The sequence below is a fragment of the Neovison vison genome, chromosome 1 (genome assembly GCF_020171115.1).
Source record: "Neovison vison isolate M4711 chromosome 1, ASM_NN_V1, whole genome shotgun sequence".
Lineage (NCBI taxonomy): Eukaryota > Metazoa > Chordata > Mammalia > Carnivora > Mustelidae > Neogale > Neogale vison.
Genome location: NC_058091.1, coordinates 312,264,063 through 312,289,692, shown reverse-complemented (window position 1 = coordinate 312,289,692; position 25,630 = coordinate 312,264,063). Strand labels below are relative to the sequence as shown.

Below are 25,630 nucleotides of genomic sequence, written 5' to 3'. Positions count from 1 at the left end.
CTGCTTCAAACACCAGTACCACCAGTCAAATCTCCAAACCACCTGTTATGTGGCAACTGCAGAGGAGAGGAAGCTGCATGATGCGAAGGCTCGCTCGCTCAGCGCTGTCAGAGGTACAGCAGCGAGAAAACCTTTCCGTTCCTAGTGACCTCCGCACAGTGGGCGTGCCATCGGTAACCGCCCGAGTGCCTTCCCTACATCAGAATGTGCGGCTTTGACAATCTGACTAAAATGTCTGATAAACCACTGTGCAGTTTTGGGGGGCTGAAAACTGTGGATTTACTCTTATGTCCCAGAAATGTGTTTTACTATGGTGACGTCTGCTCTTGAGCTCAGCTGAACACTGACTTTAGCATTTGGCCATTCAGCCTCTACTCGGAATGGGTACGCTGTGTACCTCTGTGATGGGGCCACTGAATATCCAAATGACTGATGGTAGAAAGAAAAGCAAAGCTATAACCCATGATTAATGAAAAACCTGATCTTGGTTTGTGACCACCGAAGGGCATCCAAAAAGGAAAGAGAGTATCATACACGTGAATAACCAAAATCTCAAGAGTTGTCAGAAAGTGCTGGTTAAATTCACCTTTTTATAGTGATCTTAAAATCCTTGTGTTGTGAGAACTCTCAGTGCCTCAGAGTCGATCATCTGAAATACGGAACTGTAACAGTTCACTTTAATGATTTTTAAGTTTATCAATTAACCCAGGGTTTGGAGCCTCTACAGTTTGTGTTTGAGTATTCCAGGTGTTTTCCAGGACATGTGGGACTGCCCTCACTGGAATGAAACCTGAACTGGCCCTTGAGAAGCAAATAACCCACAGGATGCCTCCAGGACAAGCAGTGAAAGAGTTAGCATGTGGGCCAAGAGTCTGCTCGAGCACGAGGGACACTGGGAACACAGAATCAGGGGCACCTGGGTGGCTGGGTTAAGTGTCTGACTCTTCATTTGGCTCAGGTCACGATCTTGGGTTGTGAGACTGAAGCTTGAGTAGGGCTCCCTGCTCAGAGCAGACTCTGCTTGGGGTTCTTTCCCTGCCCCTCTTCTTCCCCCCTGCTTCTTGTGTGTGCTCTCTCTAAAATAAATAAAATCTTAACCAAAAAAAAAAGAAGAAGAAGAAATGCAGAATCAGTTGTAATGGTTTATGACAATCTTTCTCAGGCTGAGTCTGTCCTGTTAAAGGTAGGAGAGCCATGAAGCAACAGTTTCGACATAAGGAAACAAGGGGTTTAAATGGAAATGGGGAGGAAAGAGGCTGAGCAACTTGCAAAAATTAACTGAACCAAATAACTCTTAGTTGCAAACCCTGCACTAAAAACTGTGCACCGGTATAAAGTCATATGGGTAAAAAGCACTGAGTTAAGAGCACACAAGGATGTCTGTGAAGTACATTCAGATTCTCCTCCACTAGCAGAAAACACTTTGCCAAAGAAACACGCTGTCAGATGAAAAAGATTAAAATCCCAAAAAAACCTCCAACAGGATGAAGACTTGCTTTACCTACCAACTCAGGGGCTGTGGAACTTCAACTTTCTGACCATCCACCTCCAGGTCTTCCAATTCCTTGAAATACTTGTTCTTTAAGCAATGGAGAATCTCCTTCGCATGGCTATGAAAAAATAAGTAAGTTTGATCCACTCTGAAAGACTCGTATAAATTTATCTCTTTTGAACTTAAGATGCAAGTGTCTTAAAACTAAAACCATCTTTGCACTGAACGCAGACCTCTTTCATGGCCGTCCTTCTACCCTATCCCTTCAAAGTTTAAACAACTGTCCTTGCTTCATCGCTAAAAGATGAAGCTAAGCGAATTACTACTGCATTCCTTCGCCCCTAAATATTCCTACGGCTCCTGTTTACTTTGCAACTCATCTCGGAAGGATGGAAACACAAAGATTTAAAAAGACAAGAAAACCAAAGTTTCGCACAAACTCTGTAATATCACAAATTCTCCCGTGTACCAAAGGGGAGGCATCCTCAGCTCCCGAATGCCCAGAAGTCCCGAGTCTGTCTCAGATCTAATATCCGCGTCCTGCAGCCTCCCGACCCTACGCACCTCCCCAGCCTGCCCGTTGGACCCTGTGCTCCCACCTCCCTGCTCGCAGACGCCGGAAGCCACAGAGCCGGTAAGCAGCCGCTCGCCAGCCCCCTAACATTCTTCGGAGGCCATGCGGGGCCGGAGAGGTACCCTCCTCCTGAGCTGACCCCAACTCTAGGAAATCAAGGCTCCGCGAAGCCCCCTACCTTTTGTAGCCAGTAATTCGCAAAGTGGCCGGGAGGGGCTCCCGGAGCGCTTCCATGAACTGGTCCCACTCGCCCTCGGGCACGATCTTGAGCTCCTGGTAGTAGTGCTCGAAGAGCTTGTTCTCCTTGACGATCTCGGGGTACCCGCCTTCCCAGCCCTGAGGAACGAGACACGCGTCCACCCAGGGCCGGAGGAGCCGCTCCGCGCCGTCCCGCAGGCCGCGGCGGCCCGGAGACGGACGGGGGCCCTGCCCGCCCGCGCCCCGGGTCCTACCGCCTCCTGACGCTTGCCGCCACCCTCGGCGCCGTCCTCCGCGCGCGGCGGCCGCTGCTGCTGCTGCTGCTGGAGCCGCCGGCCCCGCGCCCGCCGCCCCATGGCCCACGCGGCCGCGCACGCTGCCCGCACACCGCGCCCCGCCACCGCCGGCCGCGCGGACTTCCGGGCTGGCGCGCGAGGCCCCGCGGGCTCCGCGCCTGCGCCGCTCCCGGGCGCGCTGCGTGGAAGACGCCCAAAGCGCCGCGACCCGTGCTCCCGCAGAGCAGCGAGCGAGGGGCAGCGCCGGCAGCCCTGGCGGGGAGGGGGCCCCTGGGAAGCAGCCCCGAAGTAGCCCGCGCGGGCTCCGGCAGCTCCGCGGACAGCCCGCGGTCGCGCGTGCGCAGAGCGGCGGGGGGCGGGGCTCCGGCCTCGGGGGCGGGGCCGGACCGCCTCGGGTCCAACCTGCTGGGCCGGTGCGCTGGCGCCTCGGGCGCCGGGGGAGGAGGGAAGGGCTGCGGCTCGGGACCCGGCGCCGGCTGCGGGCGTCCGCCTCAGGTAGCCGCGCCCTCCGCCCCCACACCGGGGCCGCCACCTCCCTATAAGTGGCCCGCCGCGGTCGGCAGACCATGGGGCGCGTCTGCAGTCTCCCGCCATGGAGCCGGCCGAGAGGTCCCTGCTGGACAAGCTCGCCTACCTGCAGTGCGCCATGAGCTTCCTGGGCTTCCTGTTGCTCCGGCTGCTGCGCTCGTGCTACGGGCGCTACGTGTCTCCGGGCTCCGCCTTTCGGGTGCCGGCGCGGGCCGCCTGGGCGCTGCAGGAGCTGCCCTCGCTCGCCGTGCCGCTGTGGGTGTGCACCGTCACGGCGGCCGAGCGCCTCCGCCGAGCCCCCAACCGCATCCTCCTGGCCATGTTCCTCGTCCACTACGCGCAACGGTAACGGCCGGCCGCCTCGCCCCTCCCCGCGCCCCCCTGCCCCCCCGGCGCCCTCGCCCGCACCTCTGCCTCCCTCTCCACCGCCCTCCTCCCCTGCCCCCTTGCCTGCCTTCCTCCTTCCCCGCTCCCGTGCCTACTCCTGCAGCCTCTTTCCCGCTGCCCTTCCCAGCCGCCCCGCTCTGCACACCCGCCCTCGCGCCCTGTCCCTGCTGACCCTTCCCTGGTGTCGTCTCGCGGCGCCGGGCTCCCTCCGCCCGTGCTGTTCTCGCTCTGTACCTGGCCCCGGCCCCTTCTCCCCTGGAAGGAGCGTTTAGCTTAGCACAGTCTGGGAAAGTGGGCGGGGCGTGGGCGCGGTGGGAGAAGGTGAGAGCCGGCTGGGAAGATAGCGATGCGGGAGCTGAGTGTCTGACCTGCAGCTGCGGAGGAGAGGAAGCTGCATGATGCGAAGGCTCCTGGCTCAGCGCTGTCAGAGGTACAGCAGCGAGAAAACCTTTCCGTTCCTAGTGACCTCCGCACAGTGGGCGTGCCATCGGTAACCGCCCGAGTGCCTTCCCTACATCAGAATGTGCGGCTTTGACAATCTGACTAAAATGTCAGATTTTAGTGCAATTTTGTGCAATTTTGGGGGGGTGAAAACTGTGGATTTACTCTTATGTCCCAGAAATGTGTTTTACTATGGTGACGTCTGCTCTTGAGCTCAGCTGAACACTGACTTTAGCATTTGGCCATTCAGCCTCTACTCGGAATGGGTACGCTGTGTACCTCTGTGATGGGGCCGCTGAATATCCAAATGACTGATGGTAGAAAGAAAAGCAAAGCTATAACCCATGATTAATGAAAAACCTGATCTTGGTTTGTGACCACCGAAGGGCATCCAAAAAGGAAAGAGAGTATCATACACGTGAATAACCAAAATCTCAAGAGTTGTCAGAAAGTGCTGGTTAAATTCACCTTTTTATAGTGATCTTAAAATCCTTGTGTTGTGAGAACTCTCAGTGCCTCAGAGTCGATCATCTGAAATATGGAACTGTAACAGTTCACTTTAATGATTTTTAAGTTTATCAATTAACCCAGGGTTTGGAGCCTCTACAGTTTGTGTTTGAGTATTCCAGGTGTTTTCCAGGACATGTGGGACTGCCCTCACTGGAATGAAACCTGAACTGGCCCTTGAGAAGCAAATAACCCACAGGATGCCTCCAGGACAAGCAGTGAAAGAGTTAGCATGTGGGCCAAGAGTCTGCTCGAGCACGAGGGACACTGGGAACACAGAATCAGGGGCACCTGGGTGGCTGGGTTAAGTGTCTGACTCTTCATTTGGCTCAGGTCACGATCTTGGATTGTGAGACTGAAGCTTGAGTAGGGCTCCCTGCTCAGAGCAGACTCTGCTTGGGGTTCTTTCCCCCTCCCTCTTCTTCCCTCTCTGCTCTTGTGCTCTTTCTTTCTAAAATAAACAAAATCTTAAAAAATAAAATACAGAATCCGTTGGAGCAGTACGCAGGCACATTAAACAGGCACAGTCAAATGCTCAACAAAGGTTTTCCGGATCCTGTATTCCTGACTCTTCAAGATTATTCCAGTGAACAAAATTGTTGTCAGGCTGCTAGCGTTTTGCTGGTTTGGGTTTTTTGTTTTTGTATTTTGTAATGTTGTCAAGCATTAATGTAGTTTGAATGTCAGTAGAATTTCCACGTCTGTGTACGTTTCTTCATAAATATGCTAGAACCTGTGTCTCTCTGTTTCTCTAATGGCCAGAAGCAAGCTCTGGAGTCAGACTGCGAGTCTCCCAGCCACGTCACTAAGGACGTGGGATCAGTTACTGAGCTGCTCTGCAGCGTGTTTCCACAGCAGTGGGACGGGCATTGTGGTGGCGCCAGCCCACAGGATAGCATGCCTTTAAAAAAAGACAATTGCAGGGGTGCCTGGGTGGCTCAGTCTGTTAAGCATTGGGCATGATCGCAGGGGATCAAGTCCTGCCTCAGACTCCTTGCTCAGCAGAGAGTCTGCTTGTCCCTCTGCCTGCTCTGCCTCTCTCTCTCTCTCTCTCTCTCTCTGACAAATAAATAAAATCTTGAAAAAAAATGAAGATAACTCCATAAAATGCTTGCACAGGACTGGCAAATCCAAATGTTCAGTAGATGATGACCAAGACCATTCCACGTCACTGTGCAGGTGGGCACAGCCACGTATGTGCCCCAAAGGTGATTGACACGCTGCTGCCAGTCTCCAGTGCCAGTAAAAAACTTCTTACTGGTGGCATTGGAAATGTGTAAAGGGTTAGTCTTCTGAGCTTGGAAAGCCTGAGTTAAGCCTTTTAACTAAAACATTCTGTTTCATTGTTTCCACTCACTGTAGGGGGAGACTGGGTGAATATAGCCCCCCCTGGGCCAGAGTCCCCTGGAGAGTGCCAGAATTTGACCCTTCACACTGGGGAGGCCTCTGAGACACCGAATTCAGAGGCTGTTCGATGGGGTGGTTGGGACTAAACCCTGATTCCAAGAGCAGAGGCTTTAGAAACATACTCCAGAGGATTTGCTAGGTCAGGTGTAGCTTTTCAACCTGCCGGGCTATTCTGTTTCAGGTTGTACTTGTGACCACACATATAGCCTATGTGGTTTTGGGACTCAATGTTTTCCGTATAGAAGAGATAAACATTTTCCATTCTACCCAAATAGCTTATTTATTAAATGGTCTACTTGAGTTTCTCTCTCTCCCTCTGCTCTGCTCCCTGCATTCTCTCTCTCTCTCTGAAATGAATGAAAATCTTTAAAGAAACAAAAAAAGATGCTCCCTTAAGGAATGCAGAAATGCAAGACCAAAACACATGCAGGATCTTTCTGGCAGAAGAGTCTGATAAAGATGGGAAGGCTGTCATGGAAGGAAAGAAGGAATAGCTATGGGAGAGAACATCCCAAGGACTCGGCTGGCTCCCCCTTAGGTAGTGAAGGACATTTGTGGGAACGTTTGTAATCCACGACAAACAACATGGTCTTCCACAGCCCTCGACAGTTACAGTGTTTGCCCGAATCCTAGCTGCACTGGAGTGTCTCGTATTGATCTCGTTCTGAGTTCTGGAGGGCTCGGGTGTCTTGTCTTGCCAGCTTCGATTTTGCTGTGCGTGGAGCAGTGTCTGACCTCCCTCGGATGAGTGCACATTAGCTGTGGGAGGTAGTTTCCTGTGGTCCCCAGCATTGGTGCAGAGCCATTCTGCATTTGTCAGAGGCCCTTCTGATGGGCCCCTAAACTCTCGTCGGACCTCCTATTCTGCTGCTTTCTCTCCTGCCAACCAGTTTTTTTTCAGTATTCACTGAGCTCAGGCTGCCTTTGCTCATGAATTTTTCTCTTGCCACTTGGTAGGTTAGTGAATGAGTCACTGGGCTTGTTCAGTTTGCTTGTCCATTTAGCAGCTGTTACAAAGTCCCCCTTAAGCACATGGTCCTAATGACCACCGGGGCCCCAGGGACCACCTTGACCGTGAGGCAGAGGGAGAGTGCTGAATGCAGACTTTGACATGCCCACAGGGCTTCCTCTTCCTAACACCCTCCCCAAGGGCAGGGCTCAGCCATCTCCCTGAGCTTGCAGGACCTTGATTCTGTTGTTACATCTGATAGTGATCCTCGAAGAATCATACCTGCCCGGATTCATCGTTTCTCCTGCTCTCTTCTACTCGTGGTCCCATGGGGAGAGCCTGGCCCTAGCCCCACTTTTAAATGTGCCATAGGGCACGTGTAATATTAAAACACATCAGGGAACTAGAGAAGGTGAAGCCCACACTAAACCCTTGGCCCTTGCCTTATGGATTCAAAAATTTGGGGAAAAAAAAAAAAAACTTTCATTCAGAAGTATAGAATGACACGTAGTGAAATATTCATTGCATTGGTAACCTTGCCTTAAAAGCACACAGAGCTTATGTAAGTGTGTGGCTTTATAATCTGTGCCTTTTGTTGCAAAAGAGCATTTCAGAAGGGAAAAAAAGTAATAGGAACTGATCGACATCTTGGAAGTGCTATAGATTCCAAAGATGTCAAATTGTTGAGAAAAAGTAATATGGTTATTAAAATTATAACAACCACTTTCAGTTTTAAACATTTAAAAAGGATTAACTCTACTGTTAGATTTGCTGCCAAATCACCAAATTGGATGTTTCATTCTAGCTAGGACACAATTTCCAATTGGTTTTGAGTGCCAAATCATTTGTTGAATGAATATGCAGTTTCTCGTTGCAGAATTACTGGATGTTGTTCCAGTTTGTTGGGAGAACCTGTGGGGTGAGGACATGGCCCTTGAGCTGCCACTTCTGAGCCTCTGTCACCAGGTTCCTCTGAGCCTCCGGTCCCCATCTGTTACATAGGTTAATAGTAACAGTTGTGAAATGTTTAAAAAACAAAACAAAACATGTTATATAGGGTTAGGAATTACTGGACACATTACATCAGGAACTGTAAGAAACACTCACACCGTCCCCAGGCTTGTACACTGATGCATGCAGGAGGCAGACAGCAGGCTGCCTGGCCATCGAAGGTCCCAGAGATTCAGGTTCTGAAAGCTCTCAGTTCAGCCCCTCATCAGTGTGTCCCACGGTCCTGGGTGCTTCACAGCCACAGAGATGGGCAAGTTTCCTCCGTAGTAACAACTTGATGGAAAGTAAGTTCTGTTTCTTTAAGTGGAAGGGAAGGGGGGAAAATGGGATATTGTAACATGGTAGAAAACAAAGTGTCAAATTCAGTCCCACACTCCATCTGAGGAGGTAGAAAACAGAATCCCTTTGTAGCTGCCTGGGACCTGACCGTACCATGTCCTTTAGCTCATTATCGGAACCGAGCATACATTTATATAACACATTACCTAAATAAGGTATTTTTTTAAAGATTTTATTTATTTATTTGACAGAGATCACAAGCAGGCAGAGAGGCAGGCAGAGAAAGAGGAAGGGAAGCAGGCTCCCCGCTGAGCAGAGAGCCTGACTCGGGGCTCGATCCCAGGACCCTGAGATCATGACCTGAGCCGAAGGCAGAGGCTTAATCCACTGCACCACCCAGGCGCCCCAATAAGGTATTTTTAAATGCAAGCTCGTCACGGTTTACCTTACAGATTTCCACATTAAGGGTATTCAACTTCCAGCTTCATACGTTTTCTCAAAGAGGGATAATCCCCATTTCCCACAGTTCCCATGTGGAAGGGTGTTCGTCAGTGTAGATGAGACACCACGTGAGAAAGGCTTTTGAACTGAGATGGCCTGGGTCCCCCAGGTCGGGACTAGTGCTGTGTGGTTCCAGCAGCGGAGTCTACCTTCCTCACAGAGCCTGGCCTCATGTCTTGAAGTAGATCTTTCACCATAAGCAGCCTGGGATCCACTGTAACCCTTGGGTCCCCTTGTCCCTCTAGTGTCTAGATGAAGACTCAGATGAAAGTCGTGCCCAGAAGCCCCATCTGCCCCATTTTGGCTCCTAATTGATCCAATTCAAAGGAAGCCCTTTCCAGCAACTGTTGCATGGCCTTCCAAGGAAAAGAAGTAAAGCTGAAGGGAGTAACTTAAATGAAGAAAGGCAATCCCCCAAATAGCAAGAGGGTGCAGAGTGATCCCCTCTGGAAGGTGCATTGCATCCGGCCATCTGGCTTGCTGAAGACCCCAGAGCCAGGAGGGCTTGGTTCATATCGGTGCCCTCAGCCTGTGGGGAAGGAGAAGCTGGGGAATAAGGACTCCCCCAGGAGCCCTCGTCAGGGTCTAAAGTCATTAGTGACATTGCCTGAGCCAGCTTGTTCCCCTTCTGCCCTCAGTGACTTTATGGCTAGGCCTGTGGTCGTCAGGGGCATTGCTGTCCTTTCAGAGGTAGAGATAAAGGAACAGAAGAGATCTGCATCAACCTTTCTAAAACCCTGTTTCCAATCCTTGCCTCACTTCTGACGTTCATGTGAGACCAGAGAGAAGTGCATCTTTTCCCGGCTCTTGTAGGGCATACCCTGGAGCAGATCAGTGTGACTTCTCTGTTCCGTGTGTAGCTGAGGACCCAGATGCACAGACCCCATCTGGCAGACCTGGAGCAGCCAGCTGCACCCCTGTCCAAAGAGGCTGTCTGCAACCTAAGTACTGGGGCCTTGAGCAAGGGCATTTGCTAGGAAAGTCACAATGAGGTTTCCAGAGTGTAACTCCTATTTTAAGCTAGGTCAAGGATCAAAACTTTTTGGAAAGGGCCATATAGTGCTTCTTTTGAGGTTTGTGGTACAGGGGACAAAATAAGCGATGTAGTGAAAGAGATATTTCACAAAGATTTCTATTGAGAAAATTCTAATTCTAGTACCTTAATTTTTTAATTTTTTTAAATTTTTTATTTCTTTTCAGCATAACAGTATTCATTGTTTTTGCACCACACCCAGTGCTCCATGCAATCCGTGCTCTCTCTAATACCCACCTCCTGGTTCCCCCAGCCTCCCACCCCCCCGCCCCTTCAAAACCCTCAGATTGTTTTTCAGAGTCCATAGTCTCTCGTGGTTCACCTCCCCTTCCAATTTCCCCCAACTCCCTTCTCCTCTCTAACTCCCCATGTCCTCCATGCTATTTGTTATGCTCCACAAATAAGTGAAACCATATGATACTTGACTCTCTCTGCTTGACTTATTTCACTCAGCATCATCTCTTCCAGTCCCGTCCATGTTGCTACAAAAGTTGGGTATTCGTCCTTTCTGATGGAGGCATAATACTCCATAGTGTATATGGACCACATCTTCCTTATCCATTCGTCCGTTGAAGGGCATCTTGGTTCTTCCCACAGTTTGGCGACCGTGGCCATTGCTGCTATAAACATTGGGGTACAGATGACCCTTCTCTTCACTACATCTGTATCTTTGGGGTAAATACCCAGTAGTGCAATTGCAGCGTCATAGGGAAGTTCTACTTTTAATTTCTTGAGGAATCTCCACACTGTTCTCCAAAGTGGCTGCACCAACTTGCATTCCCACCAACAGTGTAAGAGGGTTCCCCTTTCTCCACATCCTCTCCAACACACGTTGTTTCCTGTCTTGCTAATACCTTAATTTCTGTAACAGAGGTAACACGAAGGGTGGAATTCTTTATTTGGTGGGGAGAGCATTCACTTCATTGGGCTTCAGAGTCAGCGTTCCCCATGACCAAGATCCTTGGCCAGTGTTCACCCCTTGATGCTGATTGATGGGCAATGAGATTTTCTCTCTCTCTCTTTTTTTTTTTTCAATTTTAAGGATTTTATTTATTTGAGAGAGAGGGAGCATAAGCAAGGGGATAGGGGGGCAGAGTGGGGGGAAAGAAGCAGACTCCCCACTGAGCAGGGAGCCCCAGGTGGGACTCTTGGATCATGACCTCAGCTGAAAGCAGACGTTCACCGATGGAACCCCCAGGCACGTCAAGATTTTCTCTTTGAAAGTGTCTTTTCATATGCATTGGTACTGCCAGATTTTGGTGTCAGTCCACAGGTTTCTGATTGTAGTTTAACATGTTCATTACTTGGAAGACTTTATGGAATTCTGTTGGACTCTTCTGTTGGTATTTGTCCTTTAGTATGTTTCTGCGGTGTGAGTGAGTGTCTTCTGGTTGACAGGTGGCGGCTCCTCAGTTACAGTTAAATAGGTCTTGAACAGTTCAAACACCACTGGAGGGACTCCGTCTGGAGCTTAGAAATCGTACCAGTGCAAGTTTGCGTGAGAAGGCAGATCTCGCTGCTGCTTTTGACTCTACCGGGGAAAGCCCGGGAAGGAGTTTGATGTGACTGGTGCTTCTGCCAATGTCACTTGTTGCTGAGGAGGCCAACGCCGTGTACGTTTTGCACATAGGAGATATTTTGCCTTACAATTTTAGGTTGAATTCATTGAAAAACATTATCAAGTCTGCAGCAAAAGCTAATTTCCAGAGCCCTTTAAACCTCAGTAATAGTGGTTGAGGCACTTTTTCTTACAAAGAAAAATTTCAGTCTTGGCTTTGAACTCAGAACAGTGGTTAAGTCCATGGACAGAAGATCAAGTTCACTGTTGACACGGTTCCGTCACAGGCACTAATCAATTTGGTGGTGTTGTGGTTTGGTTTCTTTTGTTTGTTTTGTTTCGTTTTGTTTTTTGGCAAAGTACCTGCCATATGGAGAGCAGCTTTTTTTTTTTTTAAGATTTTATTTATTTATTTGACAGAGAGAACTCACAAGTAGATGGAGAGGCAGGCAGAGAGAGAGAGAGAGAAGCAGGCTCCCCGCTGAGCAGAGAGCCCGATGCGGGACTCGATCCCAGGACCCTGAGATCATGACCTGAGCCGAAGGCAGCGGCTTAACCCACCGAGCCACCCAGGCGCCCCAATGGAGAGCAGCTTTAAACACCTTCTATTCTCACAGGCTTTGTAAATCTGTCACGCGTGTGTGTTTACCACCAGCATTTACACTATCTTAGCGGGTCTCCCCTCGGGTTGTACTGCATTAGCGTTTCCTCAGCTTCTGTGCACTCGCTGTCACCACTGGTTGTTGTGCGAGGACCCGTTGGAGCCTGATTTCTCTGCCACTTCAAACTCGGCCCCAGCTCAGTTACATGTCAGTGACCTCGGTGACATCGCAGGAGCCCAGAAGACTGCTCACTCAGACACTGGCCTTGCTTTTCAACTCTCCGCTGACCTCGCTTTCAGCATCCTGACTCCACAAGCAGCCGTCCTCACCGAGGGGCTCATCGTGTTCCATGAGCTTCTGTCCTCTGGACGTGTGTCTTTGCTGCAGGGAGCGAGCTCACCGTTGGCAGAAGGCCCTCCTTGCCGGGTGAAACAGGAGGCGGCCCCCAGGAACTTCCGGTGGTGGTAGCCTTCTTTTCCTTTCTTTTGCAAAATTCTAGAACTGGATTCTGTTTAAATTCTTGCTTTGCCCTGACCACTGCTTTCCTGCAAGTGGGGGACGACATCACAAGAACTGCTCGTCTGGTAACGCTGACCTTTAGCCTAGTCTTGCGACACAGCCACAGTGACCTTGCGTCCCAGAGTGCTGAGCCACCTGCCACGGGAGCAGAGTGAGCCACACCCCACTGGGTCTGCGGACACACGGAGGCCGCTTTCCCTGTCTTCACAGGACCAGTGCGCACTGATGAGAGAACAAAGTGACGTGCACTCTGAACGCCACTTGCTGCGGATCTGTGCACACCGCGCAGGGACGTGGACCCATGAGACGGCCACACCACGTGCTGTGTCGCTCCTGCGCAGCTCAGCCCCAGCTCCTGAGCAGCCACAGAATGGACCCAAATGAATGACTGGGGCCATGTCACAGCACTACTCTATTTGTGGACGCGGACATTTGCACTCCGTGTGATTCCCGTGCGTCCTGCAATATCCTTTTGATCGTGTCCCCTACTGTTTGAAAAGGTAAAAACTGTTCTTATTCTCAGGCTGTACGATGTGGTACAATGTACAGTTCCAGTGGTGAACTGGAATTGGGCCAGGGGTCGTGTTTGCTGATTCCCGATCCAGATGCCTTTGCCGTCACGGGCATGGAAGGGACATTGGTGACAGATGAGGAGGGGGGCGTGAATACCACACGGGACAGGTTTGGGTTTCACCTCGAGAAGGTGCCAGCCCCTGTTTGCCAGTCGTTCACAATTCAGCCCTGAACTTGAAACTGAATTGGAAGAAACGAATCAAAAGTTTGCTGGGCATAATCCTCATTTAGAAAGTCTACAACTTTTTTTTTTTTTTTTACATTCTGGAGGGAAACATCTACCACGTTTGCAGACTGGTTTGCTCAGTGTTGCTTCTAGAAGGCTTCTTTCATCTATGATGTAGACATTTGTGACATCTCGCCCAGACATCCTCCCACATCACTGTCCTTCTGTAACGATTCTGTGTGTTTCGAGCTTCCACACTTTGTCCTTCCCCTTCCTAACCCTGGGTCCCTATTACCCTGCGTTGAATTTACGTGGGTTTGTTCAGATCCCCAGTTTCGGGCTCTGGGGAAACTGAGCATTCCACGCTTTCGCAGGCTTCTTTCTAACCGAGTCCAGCCTTCACCCCTCCCATGGTTCTTTCTGCTCTTTTTTCCCTAGTTCTTCAAACTTAGAATTCTAACACTTTGTCAGCTTTGTCCTGTGGTTTGCCCCCTAGAAAATTCCCCGAAACTGTAACTGCCAGGGAGGTTTTCTCTCAATTCCTCATCATCTGGCCCTTCTCTGCTTTCCCCTGCCTAAAGAATCATCCCTTGAGCCGACGGCAGACAAGGGGCAGCTTCCTTGACGCTCAGGGAGAAAGTGAGAACTGATTGTTTGCTTCTGGCTCTCCTGCCAAGGAGCAGGATGGGTGGGGAACGAACACCATCACCATGATGCTGGATCGCAGCGAGTCAAAATTTCTGCTTGTTTCTAAAGGCTCCCCCACTGGTCCAAGACACAGTTACCCAGTCACCCAGATCCTCCTCTTGTGGTGCGGACATGCACAGTGGGCCTGTATCCCAGATGCCCGCTCACTGTCTCAGCTCTGCTCAGGCCTGAGCTGTGCGTCCGCGAAGCAGAAATGGCTGCAATTCCCTGTTCTCTTTGAGAGAGAACAGGTTTCGACCCTGGTTTCCAGGCAAGCAACTAACCTCACTGATGACACTCGTCGGGGCCGGACACATGCTTACATTCAGCTGGTGCTTTGCCCTAAACCCACATGAAGTCCACTCTGGGGGAGCTGGCCTGGATAAGAGAGAACCTTGAAGACTGCTTTTGATTGTAAGAATGTTCTTCCCATGACCTGAGTGAGCCTGTCACAAGAGAATGCCTTGAGGACCTGTAGCCAGCGTTAGGCTGTCACTACGGCTGCTAAGATCAGTTCTGTTTTTGCCCTTAGGTAGATGGCCAGAATGGAAACAAATAACAAGCTTTTATATTTTCCCTGTTTTAAGATATAACCTACGGAGGATGAAATGCACTCATTATTAAGAATGTGGTTTGGTCAGTGTTGATGATTGCCTACAGCATATAATCGTCACCACAATCAAGATACAGAACAGTTGCGTCCCCGAAAATGTCCCTATGCCTCTGTGCAGCTAGTCCCCTCCCCCAACTCCAGTTGCAGCTCCTCTAGAACATTAAAAGTCGCTTCAGTCGCTTTCATTCGTAGAGGGCTGTTCGAGTTGTCGATTTCCTTGTGGGTCCGTTTTGGTCACCTGTGTCTTAAGGCTTTTGTTCGTGTTGTCCAGAGGGACACATTTATTGGCATGAAGTTGTAGATGGTGATTCCTTACCATCCTCTTAAGGTCCATAGGCTGCGTAGCGATAGCCCTCTCTCTGCGTATTAGGTACTGATTTTACAGAGGAAATTCAGAGAGTACGACATTGCGTCCTCTTTTCTTCATAAGATCCACTTTCTTTTCTGTTTTCTCTCCCTAAACTTTCACTTGTGTGGTGGAACAGAAGAAGGTGAGCCTTGAGATACCCGGTTTTACACGAAAGCTCAGCCACGCACTAGCTCTGTGACCACGAGCAGATGGCTTCCCCACACTCAGTCCCTCTTGTGCTCTGTTCTGCATGTTCGTGGGGTTTCCTGTGCGGGTGTCTCGAGGTACCACAAGTGGGGTGTTGAGTGCTCAGCCAGCGCAGCTGCCGTGCTGACGGATGGCATGCAGTGTCCCCCACGTCATGTTGCGCAGACGAGAGCGAGGGAGGATAATATTGAGAGCCTCTTGAAGCCTTTAGTTTTCTCTCCATGTGTGTCTCACATTTGATACAATTAGAATCCTGAGTTTATGCACTGTTGTGAACATTACTGAAACATGGTTAACTCTTTATCTAGAAATTCTGCTTTGAACAAAGTATATCAGTATGAGCATTACTGAGAATGATTTCTGAACAAGGAAACAAGATTAAAACCCCAAGACTTGAAATAGAATGGCAGAAATGAGATTCCTTATCATTGATCTATGTTTTATTTAAATGTGTTTCCATTTCGTGTTTCCTCAGGTCCTTGATTTTCCCGTTCCTGATCCGAGGCGGAAAGCCCATGCCCTTGTACACGTTTGCATTGGCCTTCATGTTCTGTGGCTACAATGGCTACTTGCAAAGCAGATACCTGAGCCAGTTCGCCGTGTATGCCGACGACTGGGTCACAGATCCCCGATTTCTAGTAGGTGAGTGTCCCCCTAAGGATGCACTCCGTTGTTCTACTCAGAACCTGGGTTTTCCTGTCCCCGCAGTTCCTGGTTAGAAAGCCCATGCTCCTTGAGAGCCAGGAGGTGGTGCTGGTCCATGACCTCGTGGCAGGAGGCCGAGCGCCAGAGGGAGAGGCACGTGGCCCTAGCAGCAGCAGATGATGCACATCACCCCTGACTAGGCCCAGAAAGCATGAATACCTGTTCCTAAAGCAGACCTCAGAGTAGCAACAGGTTCCGGCAGAGCGGACGACAGAGGGAAACTGAGGAGCTCCGTCACTAACCGTGTAATCTAAGACCGTCATTAAGCTCCTACTGTTCCTAACGGAAAATGAGAAAAAGTCCGACTGGGTCACCTTCCAACAAGGCCGTTCCTGATTGTGCTAACTTGCAGAAGCTATTAGGTCTTGTGAAGTTTTTGATTTTTTAAAATCTTTATTATTTTTGAGTTCTAACTCTAAAGCCTTATAAGTTCTGAGGAAAAATGAAAATAAAACATCAGTAGTCAAAAATATATGCAAGAGTGTAAAAAAAAAAAAAAATACACCCCCTCGAGGCTCCTGGTGATGAAGAAGTTTCTTCTGAGTTTCAGAGAGCCCCGTGGCTGTTTGGTTCTTGGTTTAGCGCTTCCTGGAAAGGAGCCTGGGCCAAGTCTTAAGTCCTACTTCCGAGCACACCAGTTATCCTGTCAGAACATTTAGAGCAGACTAGCTGATTTACTGGTATTATTAGAAAAACGAAGCCCTCTTTCGCAGACCTGAGTGCAGCGCTTAGGTCTCTGAGGGAAGCATTATATTTATTACAACGATCTTCACTATCAGTTGTGGCAACCTGCTCCTTAGTAACGATAATAGGGCGGATTGGGGTCATCCCGTTCATTCCGGCTTGGGCCTGGGGGTTTCCTGGTTTATGGACTTAATGCTGCTCTGTATCGCCTTTTCTGTAGGGTTCTGCCTGTGGTTGATAGGCATGCTGGTAAACATCCATTCAGACCACATCCTGAGGAATCTCCGGAGACCAGGGGAGACTGGGTATAAGATACCGAGGGGTATGTACTGACAACGGGAGACTTGATGCCGGACTCTCTGCAGGACGCCTTGCTCTTTCAGTTTTATCCAATCCAATAACTAATATCTAGTCACAGCCACAAATTTTCGATGTGAGTCACAATTAAGATAGCAATCACTGTGGTTATTGTTTTCTTAGAATGACAGAAGAGCTGATTCTGGCTAACTGAGTGGCTATTAAGCAAAAAGGAGACTAGTTGTATCTGTTTGGAAAGAGAATACGAGGACCATCTTATGGTTTACCAGGGGTGCCCAGTACCTCATTTCTGGCCATAGCAGAAATAGACGCCTGGTCCTCTGTCTGAAAACAGTTAAAAATGTTGGGTACATGTTGTTGTTTTTATCTTTTAAGATGCATCTGTGTGATGTCCAGAAATGAAGCCAGTCATCAGAGAGCAAAGGCTGGGTGAATGCTTGAGTCCAGGACCCAATACATAAGAGTCCATAACCGCTAGCTGCCCTCACGCCCTCAGCTTTGTAGCTGAAATGTTTGCCAACTGTGGACAGTCCAGAAACCTCAAGTCAGGAGTTAGGATCTGTGTGGTCCTAGGGAGGGGGTGCCCTCCTGCATCCAGCCCGCACAAACCCAGATTCCCAAAAAGACCTGCCTTCAGCTCTAGCCTCTGAGAGCCTGGCAGGCCACATGCCACAGAATAAGAGCCACAAAACCCATGAGGACATATGGTGCCTTGAGTGAGAGCTAATTAAACTCGGGAAATTTTAGATCTTAGAGTTAATAGAAACAGATCACGAAGTGAATATCTAGTTGTTTAAATAATTAAAAGTGATGAAATTATGAAAAAAAGAGTAACATACCGTAGAAAGAACTAAATAGATACAAGATAGAAAGCAAGGGAGATTCTCAAACTGAAAAAAAAAAAATTTAATACTCAGTGGGTAGAACTAAAACATCAGTGGAAAGGGAAATCACATGGCCGGGCTTAGATTGGAATCCTTATCTTCCTGGGAACCCTACAAGGGGAGAACACAATGTGACAAGCAAAGGACGGGAAAAAGCCTACAAATCTCAGGTTGTTTAAACTGTGGCTCTAAGGTGATCCTTGGAGCGTGCCCCTCTGCTCTCCAGCCTCAGAGCCTTTGCTTCCTGGAGACCCCAACCACCAACCCCGAACCTCCCCTGCCAGCGAGGCCCCTTCCAGCCACGGCCACGACCAGCCTTCCTTCCGCTCACAGCCCGACTTCTGGGCCCCTCCCACATGCTCTGCTCCACAGCACTCCCCACCACGTGCTGGGCTCCGTGCTTTCCTCGCGGGGCTGCATTGGGGTTTAGTGTTCCGGAAGGGGACATGTTGTTGTCCACAGTGCACTCCCAGTGCCTATAGCTGGGCCTCACCTGTCGTGTGGACTTGAAGGATCTATGAAAATGGATGACTGAATGAATGAATCTGCCCTTGAAAATTACTACTTTCGTCCAGTTTGGGTCCAGGCCTTTGTGCAGGTCCGTCTGATTAAGCTAGTGCTTCACAGTTCACTCGGTGGTCTCTGTTTCTACCTAGGTTCCATCTGTGGGATTCACTGATGAGTCAAATGACATAGTAAAGTACACAGTTGTAGCATTTTATATTCAGATGAATGGTACATAGTTACTCCCAGAAATTGTAAGATGAAATGGTAGAACTAGTACCTTTGGGTGTGTTTCGTTGATTGCAATTCTGGACGAGTCGTGTTTCCCAGGGCTGAGCTGGTGCTTTCTAAGTAAGTGCCCACGGCTGTCTCGTCGGTCAGTGCTTTCCCGGGCGTCATCTGTAGGAAGTGCACCCCTTGCCTGTGTTTCCTTGCAGGAGGCTTGTTTGAGTACGTGACAGCAGCCAACTACTTCGGGGAGGTGATGGAGTGGTGCGGCTACGGCCTGGCCAGCTGGTCCCTCCAGGGCGGGGCCTTCGCGCTCTTCAGCGCCTGCATCCTCTTCACCCGGGCCCAGCAGCATCACCAGTAAGTTTGCAGACACTCTCCGCATGTTGGCTCTGTGCTCTGGCCTTATTATAACCATTCTCGGGTTCCGCTCTCGAAATGTTCACATTTGTTGGAACAGGGTACACTGGGCGTTCGCTAATCGAGTCCACAACCACGCAGACGTCCAGAGAAGAACCCGCTCTGAGAATCACCGGCTGCACATCAATGTTATCATTGGCTGCACCGGAGTCTGAGCCCCTCCAGACGTTCGTTGCTGGAGCCCATGGTCCAGTAAAGCTTCGGGCAAGGGACTCGTGGTCTGGCCAGGAGCACGTCTGCAGGATGCCGAGCGCCCACAGCTGGGCCCGGAGGCGCACACCATGTGCGGAAGAAGCCCGGCTGGACCCTCACGCAGCCCCTGCACATGAGCGCCCCGCACCCCCTGCAGACCTGCGGTCTCTGTCCAGACTCCCAGGCTGTGCGCGCCGTCAAAATCACATTGTTTCCCAAGGTGAGGGGCCCCAGCCTGTGTCAGATCCTCCAAACAGCCTGTGATCTCGGGGACCAGTACAAACTCATAAAAACCAATCCGAGGCTGTCAAAGAGGAAGCGAACCTAGGGTAGCGCCCCTCCCAGTCCCACGCATGAAGGGACTGAGGCTCAGGGAACAAAGTCCCAGCTTTTCAGATGGGAGAGGTCTCGGGCCATCCCCTGAGGCCATAGTGATGATGGAAACTGGGCAGGCGGCTCACATCAGTGCCCATGGGGATCGTTTGTGTCCCCTGAGCTAGAAAGGGCACTGCCCCCCTTCCCTGGCTGCATTGCCCCAAATACATTTCGTGAAGCTCTTCAATGCCACCCATACTCTCGGAGGCATACACAGACACAGCATCGTCTGACTCCACAGCACCTGCCATCTCTTGAAATGGGGCAGAGAGAAGCCCCCAGAAGGACAGACTGATGTCATGGCATCGTGGGACGCAGACAGACTTTTCAGAGTCAGAATTCCTAGGTTTCTTTCTGGGCTCACCATGTATTTAAAGTTGCAGAAGATTATTACCAGAGACACTGTGGAGAAAGAGCAGAGCTGGAAGGTCTCCTTAGCTAGGTTTTGTATACCTTAGGCCGAAAGCCCGAGATTATTGAGATTACAGGAGAAGAACCCTTCAGCGCTCCATGTGTTGAAGTGCCCCACTGTGCTCCAGACAGTGGGGGATCTGAGAACTGGGACCTGTCCCTATTCCGGAGCTGCGGAGGGGGACAGAGGTAAGGAAAGCTCACACCAAGAAAGGCTCGGAAACAGGTTACAGCATCAAAGGTGACAGGAAACGAAACTATTTGCTATGATGGGTTGAATTGCGTTCTCCCCCCACCCCCCAAAAAAGATGTTGCAGTCTTGACCCTGTGAATGTGACCTTATTTGGCAATAGGGGTCATCGCCATCGCAGATGTAATTAGTTGGGGAGGTCACACTAGAGTAAGCAAGCCTCTGACCCAGCAGGACTGGTGACTTTCTTAGGAGGGAAATTGCACACGTGCACACAAGGACAAGAAGACCATGTACAGACACACACACAAAGACAGCCGTGTTAAGTGTGGAGGCAGACCGGGGTGATGCCGCCACACACCCCTGCGGCTGCGGCAGCTGAGAGAGGCAGAGAAGGAGCCTCGCTGAGAGCTTAGGAGGCAGCATTCCTGCCTCTTTGGAAGCCCCCTAGCGTGTGGGCCTTTGTTGCAGAAGCCGCAGGAAGCCAAGACACCGGCCTCTGAGCCACCCAGAATCCGCTGGGCTGTAAGGAAAGACAAAGGCAACGTGTGTGAGTTCTGGAGCCCTGCGTTTCCTCCTGTCCCCAGAGCTCATGCTGCTGCAGGTGTGTCTGCCCAGGTGGGAACCAAGCCTTTTGGAGAAGAAACAGTGACAGCAATACCAGTGAATCTGGGTCCAGCCCAGCAGTCCTGTGCTCGTGGGGACCTCTCCTGCCCCCATTCCTCCCTTCCCTCCACCCTTCCCTCCTCCTTCCCAGGCAGGGCCCCCCCGCATCGATTTCTCACTTCGCCTCTGAGGAACAAGCTACTGTGCTGCGTTAGTTCCATGAGAGAGTAGGAAGCGGATGTTGGCTGGTTTCTAGTAATGGAGAAATGGGATGGTACTGGTAGCTAAGAAGTTGGATCACAGGAAGACTGAACAAGAGGCGAGTCGGTGGTAAAGACGCTTCCTCAAATGACCATGGGAAAGTCTCTCTTGACATGTGAGTAGGAGATACTCAAATTTCTAATGGGAAATACTCAAATTCTATCATTTGAACAGGAAATAGAAATAAATAATTTTCATTTTCCGAATGAACATCTCTGTTAATAAAAACCCAAAGGTATTCTTTGCAGAAACCTTCATGAGTTGAAAGGATTCTTTTTCATTCATTTGCTATTTATACTGATGTCATTACAAAACCAATATTAATTGCCGGAAATTTAATAAATTCAGCTTAGTGGAAGTATGTTCGGAAATGTTGATTTACCAGCTGAGGACAATGGAAAAGCTATTTTTTTTTTAACTAATCCCGCAAACCCAGCTGATTACAGAAAACAATCCATGGGGCTATTCCTAGCCCTCTGTTTGGTGTTTTATGATGTTCTCAAACTAATGTTTTATTACACTCAGTTTATTTCCATAATCAGATGTGAAATGTTTAAATTTGTAGAGAATTACACTGACAAAGAAGCTCTAGGTCGGAAACATTGGGTCAGCTGTGCCAAGTCGCTAACAGATACAGTGGTTTGAGGGCAAAATGTCAAGGAATGGGAAAGAGGAATGTTTTCAGACTGGGCAGTTCTGTCCACTGCCAGCCTCGAGCCGCGTGCTCACATAAGGAAGCTGCCCTGGCTTGGAAGCGCTCCTGCGGCGCCTGGCCAAGGGGTCGTCTGAGCCCAGGTGTGTGCTTGTCCACACCAGGGTCCTGCAGGTGAGGCCAGCCTTCGGCGACAGCCTTGGAGGAGGAGCTCTGTTGAAATAAAAAATTGTGTGTAATGTCATTTAGAAAACTGAAGTCCATGTGTCTTTGGGACACAATGACAGATGGTGTCGTGACCTAAACAGATAAAGACCCACCAGAACGAGTCTGTGAAGGACGTCCTTGTTCTCACAGCAGAGCGTGGGGTCTGGGAGTGCATGGAAGGAATGAGACTTGCAGGAGAGGAGCACGGGGCACTGAACCTGCTCATGGGCCGGAAAGACCACTGGTGCTTTGAAGAAGAATTCGAAGAACTCTGTCCGATTCAGCCTAAACCGCATGTGATGACATGGGCAGCCTTCAGTGACGGGTTGTCTTAGTTTCTACCTCAGTTCGGGCTCCACAGTGATAAAATCAAGACAAAAATAATCCATATCCAGCTCTGGTCAGCGTCACATAAGTGACAGCTTAGATTCTAGGGATGGAACAACACGTGAGAAAAATATGCTGCCTGCCCTATTAAAAGTGTGTGTGTGTGTGTGTGTGTGTGTGTGTATAATATACATACACATATTTATAAATTTTGAGATATGATTTCTCGAGCTGGATCCACAAACGTCATGATGTACATGAATGAGAAAAGTAGTTTAATCATTTTAGCAAAGTAAGTTTTATTCCTATAGAATGGTGTCTGTGAAATGAATCGAATGTATTTGGCAAAGCTCTGCATCAGGTGACAACACTTCGATCTGATACAGGCTCGCTCTGACATCATGAGGGGCTAGCCGTGCTGCCCCGTGCTGCTTCTGACCGTCCCAGAGGCGCGTGTGGGCATCACCGGCCTGGTCTTGCTGGTCTGAAGGTGTCACTGGCTTCCGGGCGGGTGCCTGGCCTCTGAGAAACCTGCTTGCGATCCAGGGGTGCCCGCAGGCTGAGTGCCTTCCGGGGGCTGTAACAGAAACACTGTAGATGGGGGTGGCGGGCAGAGGTCTGAGGTCGGGGCCAGTGTGCTGGAGCTCCGGTGATGGCCCCTGCTGGCTGTACAGTCCGGTCCTCCCGCACTGCCCTCAGCGATGAAGGGCCATGGAGCTCTGGGGGATCCGTACACAGATCCCATTCCTGAAGGCTTCACCCCATGACCCAATCCCCTCCCAGAGGCTCCGCCTCCTAGCGCCGCCCCCTTGGGCATCAAGTTCTTAGCCTAGGGATCTGGGTGGGTTACGCAGGGGAACACTAGGGCCAGCCTTCGAGAACTTGCTGTGAGCCGAGAGGAGCGGAGTATGGCACTTGCCAATCCGCTCCGTGCTGCTGGCGCCGCAGCCACCTCCACGGGGGCGTCCGGTGTCCGGGCTCCTCACAGTCTGGAAGAGAACAGCCCCGCGTAGGAAGTGATACTTGCTCCCGAGGCCTGCATCCCAGCTTCAGAGCACATGGCCCCTCCAAGGGCACAGGACAGCGCGTGGCCCCCCCGGGGGTGCAGGACAGCAGTGGGTTCTCTGGAGGCTCAGGACGGGGCAGTGCACGGAGGCACCCGTGGCCGTCTGAAGGGCTGCAGTTCCCCCTTGGGTCTGCCAGCCGCAGGGTGAAACATGGCAGAAACCAACAAATTTTGTCAATTCCCTGTCAGGTTGCCTTCATGATGCGTTTCTGCCATATGAGCTCATAGTCGCTTCCCATCATGATGCTTCGTCTGTTTATCTGTTGTGCTGACGGGAACTCCTTGTTTCCGGCTATTTCTCCATCTTGTGGGGTCACTGTAAGTGTTCACTCCGTCCACATAGCTGCTTCCCTCCCCAGCTGGCCTCTACCCCAAAACGAATAGGGGGACTTGTCATTTATATCAAAGCGGAAAATGTGTGTTTGTTCTGAATGCCGGGCCGTGCTGCATCTTCCCGATTTGTCTGAGAGCCCCCTGGCATGCAACCAGGTGACTGTTCCACAGCCCGGGGGCGCTGCAGCCGGAGCTCTCCTGGGGCTGCGGAAACCAGGAAACGTCCAGAAGAAGACCTTCGAGACAGTCCTCCCGAGTGAATTAAATGGATTTCTTCCTATGAATCATGCTTTAGAATAAAATATATTTAGTTATTCATTATAGAGACAAAATCAAACTACATATCTGGAATGCCACAGTTTTTAGTGTTGCTCCTGAAGATCCCCGTATTCCTGCGTAATGAAGTGTTGTCCATTTCGTCAGCATCTAAATGTTTAAGCAGCGAAATTATTTATTTTTCTTACTGTTCCTTTTTTGTCTTATTTTAGGTGGTATCTTGAGAAATTTGAAGATTATCCAAAATTCAGAAAAATTATAATCCCATTTTTGTTTTAAGTCCATTATCCATGGAATGGTCTTTGACTTGAAGCATTTCATGATTATATAAATGAATTATGTCTCTGTCTTTTTCCTTCTACTGGATATTTTTTCAAGATTTGCTGTAGGAATTTTTCCCTATGAGTCTATAAGCTACCTAATAACAGACTAATCGGACTGAAACACAGGTTGACAGACTGGGCTGCATACTGGGTGGAGAATCCGGAACTCCGGGTCATCACAGGGACCGTTTATCTGCTTTTGGAGCCTCCTGTTGACTACATACAGCTAAGTGTGCCCAAGACCAGAATGACAAGCCCTATCTGGTGGCCTCTGTGGACTGCCCCTCATACAACTCATTCCAGCCATCAGTTCAAGGCCAAAGGCGACATTGCTCCCTCCCCTGATAAAGGCAGGACTGCCTCTCCGGTTCCTCTCATCCTGCTGGGTCAGAGAGGCTGGGACACCCACGGAGGATCACAGACCCAGGGAATGCCTGGGCCCTCACTGTGCATGCTGTTGGGCAGGGAACTTGGGGCAAAGAAAGAGACACAGGAGACCTGGCTGATGTCTGGACAAAGGCATCTGGCACTTTCTACAGCCTGGCACCCCAGCTGACTGCACTGCAAGGCACGGTCCCAGATGTGCTCCTAAGGGGTAGGCCGCTCTGTCCTCCACTCAAAAGACTTCTTAGAGGCTCCATGATTATGTTCCTCCTGATGCTGATTGCCAGGGGCTGATTGCCAGTAGTCTGTGGTCTAAGATGATTTTTTTCCCTTCTGGGTAGAATGAGGATGTTCTAAGGCACTCTTTTTAAAGTGCCCTCAACAGCTTGCATGGAGCACTGGGTATGGTGAAAAAATAATGAATACTGTTTTTCTGAAAATAAATAAATTGGAGAAAAAAAAATTTAAAAAAAAAAAGTGCCCTCAATATTACAAGACGGTACCTTGAAACAGACTTTCTTACTCTAGATGTACTTGAAAGGCCCATGGAGATAGATGGCAGTGATGATATTTACTGCACATTGCCAGAAAGAAACCTCCCAGATGACACTCTGTGAAGCTCTGATGGTGTCCTCCAGGCCTGGGACAGCCGTGCCGGGGTGGCCACCTCCGCGGAGCAGGAAACCGTGGGAGCCGGGAAAGGAGCAGGCTGTTCACTCTGGCCCGCTGACGCTGTTCACTGGTTGCGGGAGTGGGCGTCCTGAGCACCCAGAGGGCAGGCCCCACACCCTCTCCTGGCTGCCCTTCCCAACCAGGGTCGGTGTCCTCACGAGCTTTTACGTAGAAGGTGTGTTCTCAGGGTTCGTGATTTTGAGTCTCTTGTGGCTTCAGAATTCACAGAAAACTTGCCCAATGCCCCTGTGCTTCATTCTCACTGGAAAGAGCACATTTTTGAAGAGAAACTTTGTTATTAAAAGAACACCATTCCTTTTTCTGACCATTTTCCAATTACTTGAAAACATGAAGCAATAAGTACTGACAAAATGCTGAGCACATCAGGATTGATCGGGGCCGCCGGGTTCCAGAAGGTGCCTGGGGCGGGAGGGGGGATGCTGGTCTGAGAGCTGGGAAGCTTCCGTGAGTGTTCCTTCTTCGTGTGAGCTGCCCGGGGCACTGGACCTCTGCCTTCACTCAGGATCTGATGCGTCCTTCCTGGTTTCGCCAGCCCGCACTGGGTCCACGATTAATAGGAAGTTTCCCTGTTCTGTCTTGGTTTCCTGCCCTCCATTTCCTAAAAACTGTAACTTACTAAACTGTCATCAATTACTGGGTTAATTACAACAAGAAGATTAATAAAATTATATATATTAAGTCCAGTCATTTTGTCTTCAGTATGACTCCAGTGTA

The 25,630-nt window shown here is 50.1% G+C and overlaps 2 protein-coding genes across 7 annotated transcripts in view; one reads left to right on the top strand and one right to left on the bottom strand.

The window, feature by feature from the left end:
* The window catches only part of NSUN2 (NOP2/Sun RNA methyltransferase 2), a 34,885-nt gene extending 31,639 nt beyond the window's left edge, over positions 1–3,246 (bottom strand). Inside the window, exons 1-3 of one of the 3 annotated variants that reach the window (XR_006382351.1) lie at positions 2,519–2,620; positions 2,245–2,402; positions 1,506–1,610 (exon numbers count right to left, since the gene is read on the bottom strand). Coding sequence is in view for 2 of the 3 variants with exons in the window: in XM_044234063.1 (XP_044089998.1) it covers positions 1,506–1,610; positions 2,245–2,402; positions 2,519–2,620 (365 nt within the window). In the remaining variant the exon portion in view is untranslated. Of the gene's footprint in view, positions 1–1,505; positions 1,611–2,244; positions 2,403–2,518; positions 2,645–3,194 lie in introns of those variants that run through there. The other 2 variants (XM_044234051.1, XM_044234063.1) reach the window with 2 other exon arrangements.
* Positions 2,998–25,630, top strand: part of SRD5A1 (steroid 5 alpha-reductase 1) — a 39,299-nt gene continuing 16,666 nt past the window's right edge. Inside the window, exons 1-6 of one of the 4 annotated variants that reach the window (XR_006382354.1) lie at positions 2,998–3,433; positions 15,353–15,519; positions 16,487–16,588; positions 18,410–18,560; positions 18,661–20,770; positions 23,729–23,760. Coding sequence is in view for 2 of the 4 variants with exons in the window: in XM_044234076.1 (XP_044090011.1) it covers positions 3,153–3,433; positions 15,353–15,519; positions 16,487–16,588; positions 18,410–18,560; positions 18,661–18,775 (816 nt within the window). In the remaining 2 variants the exon portion in view is untranslated. Of the gene's footprint in view, positions 3,434–15,352; positions 15,520–16,486; positions 16,589–18,409; positions 18,561–18,660; positions 21,017–23,728; positions 25,604–25,630 lie in introns of those variants that run through there. The other 3 variants (XM_044234088.1, XM_044234076.1, XR_006382357.1) reach the window with 3 other exon arrangements.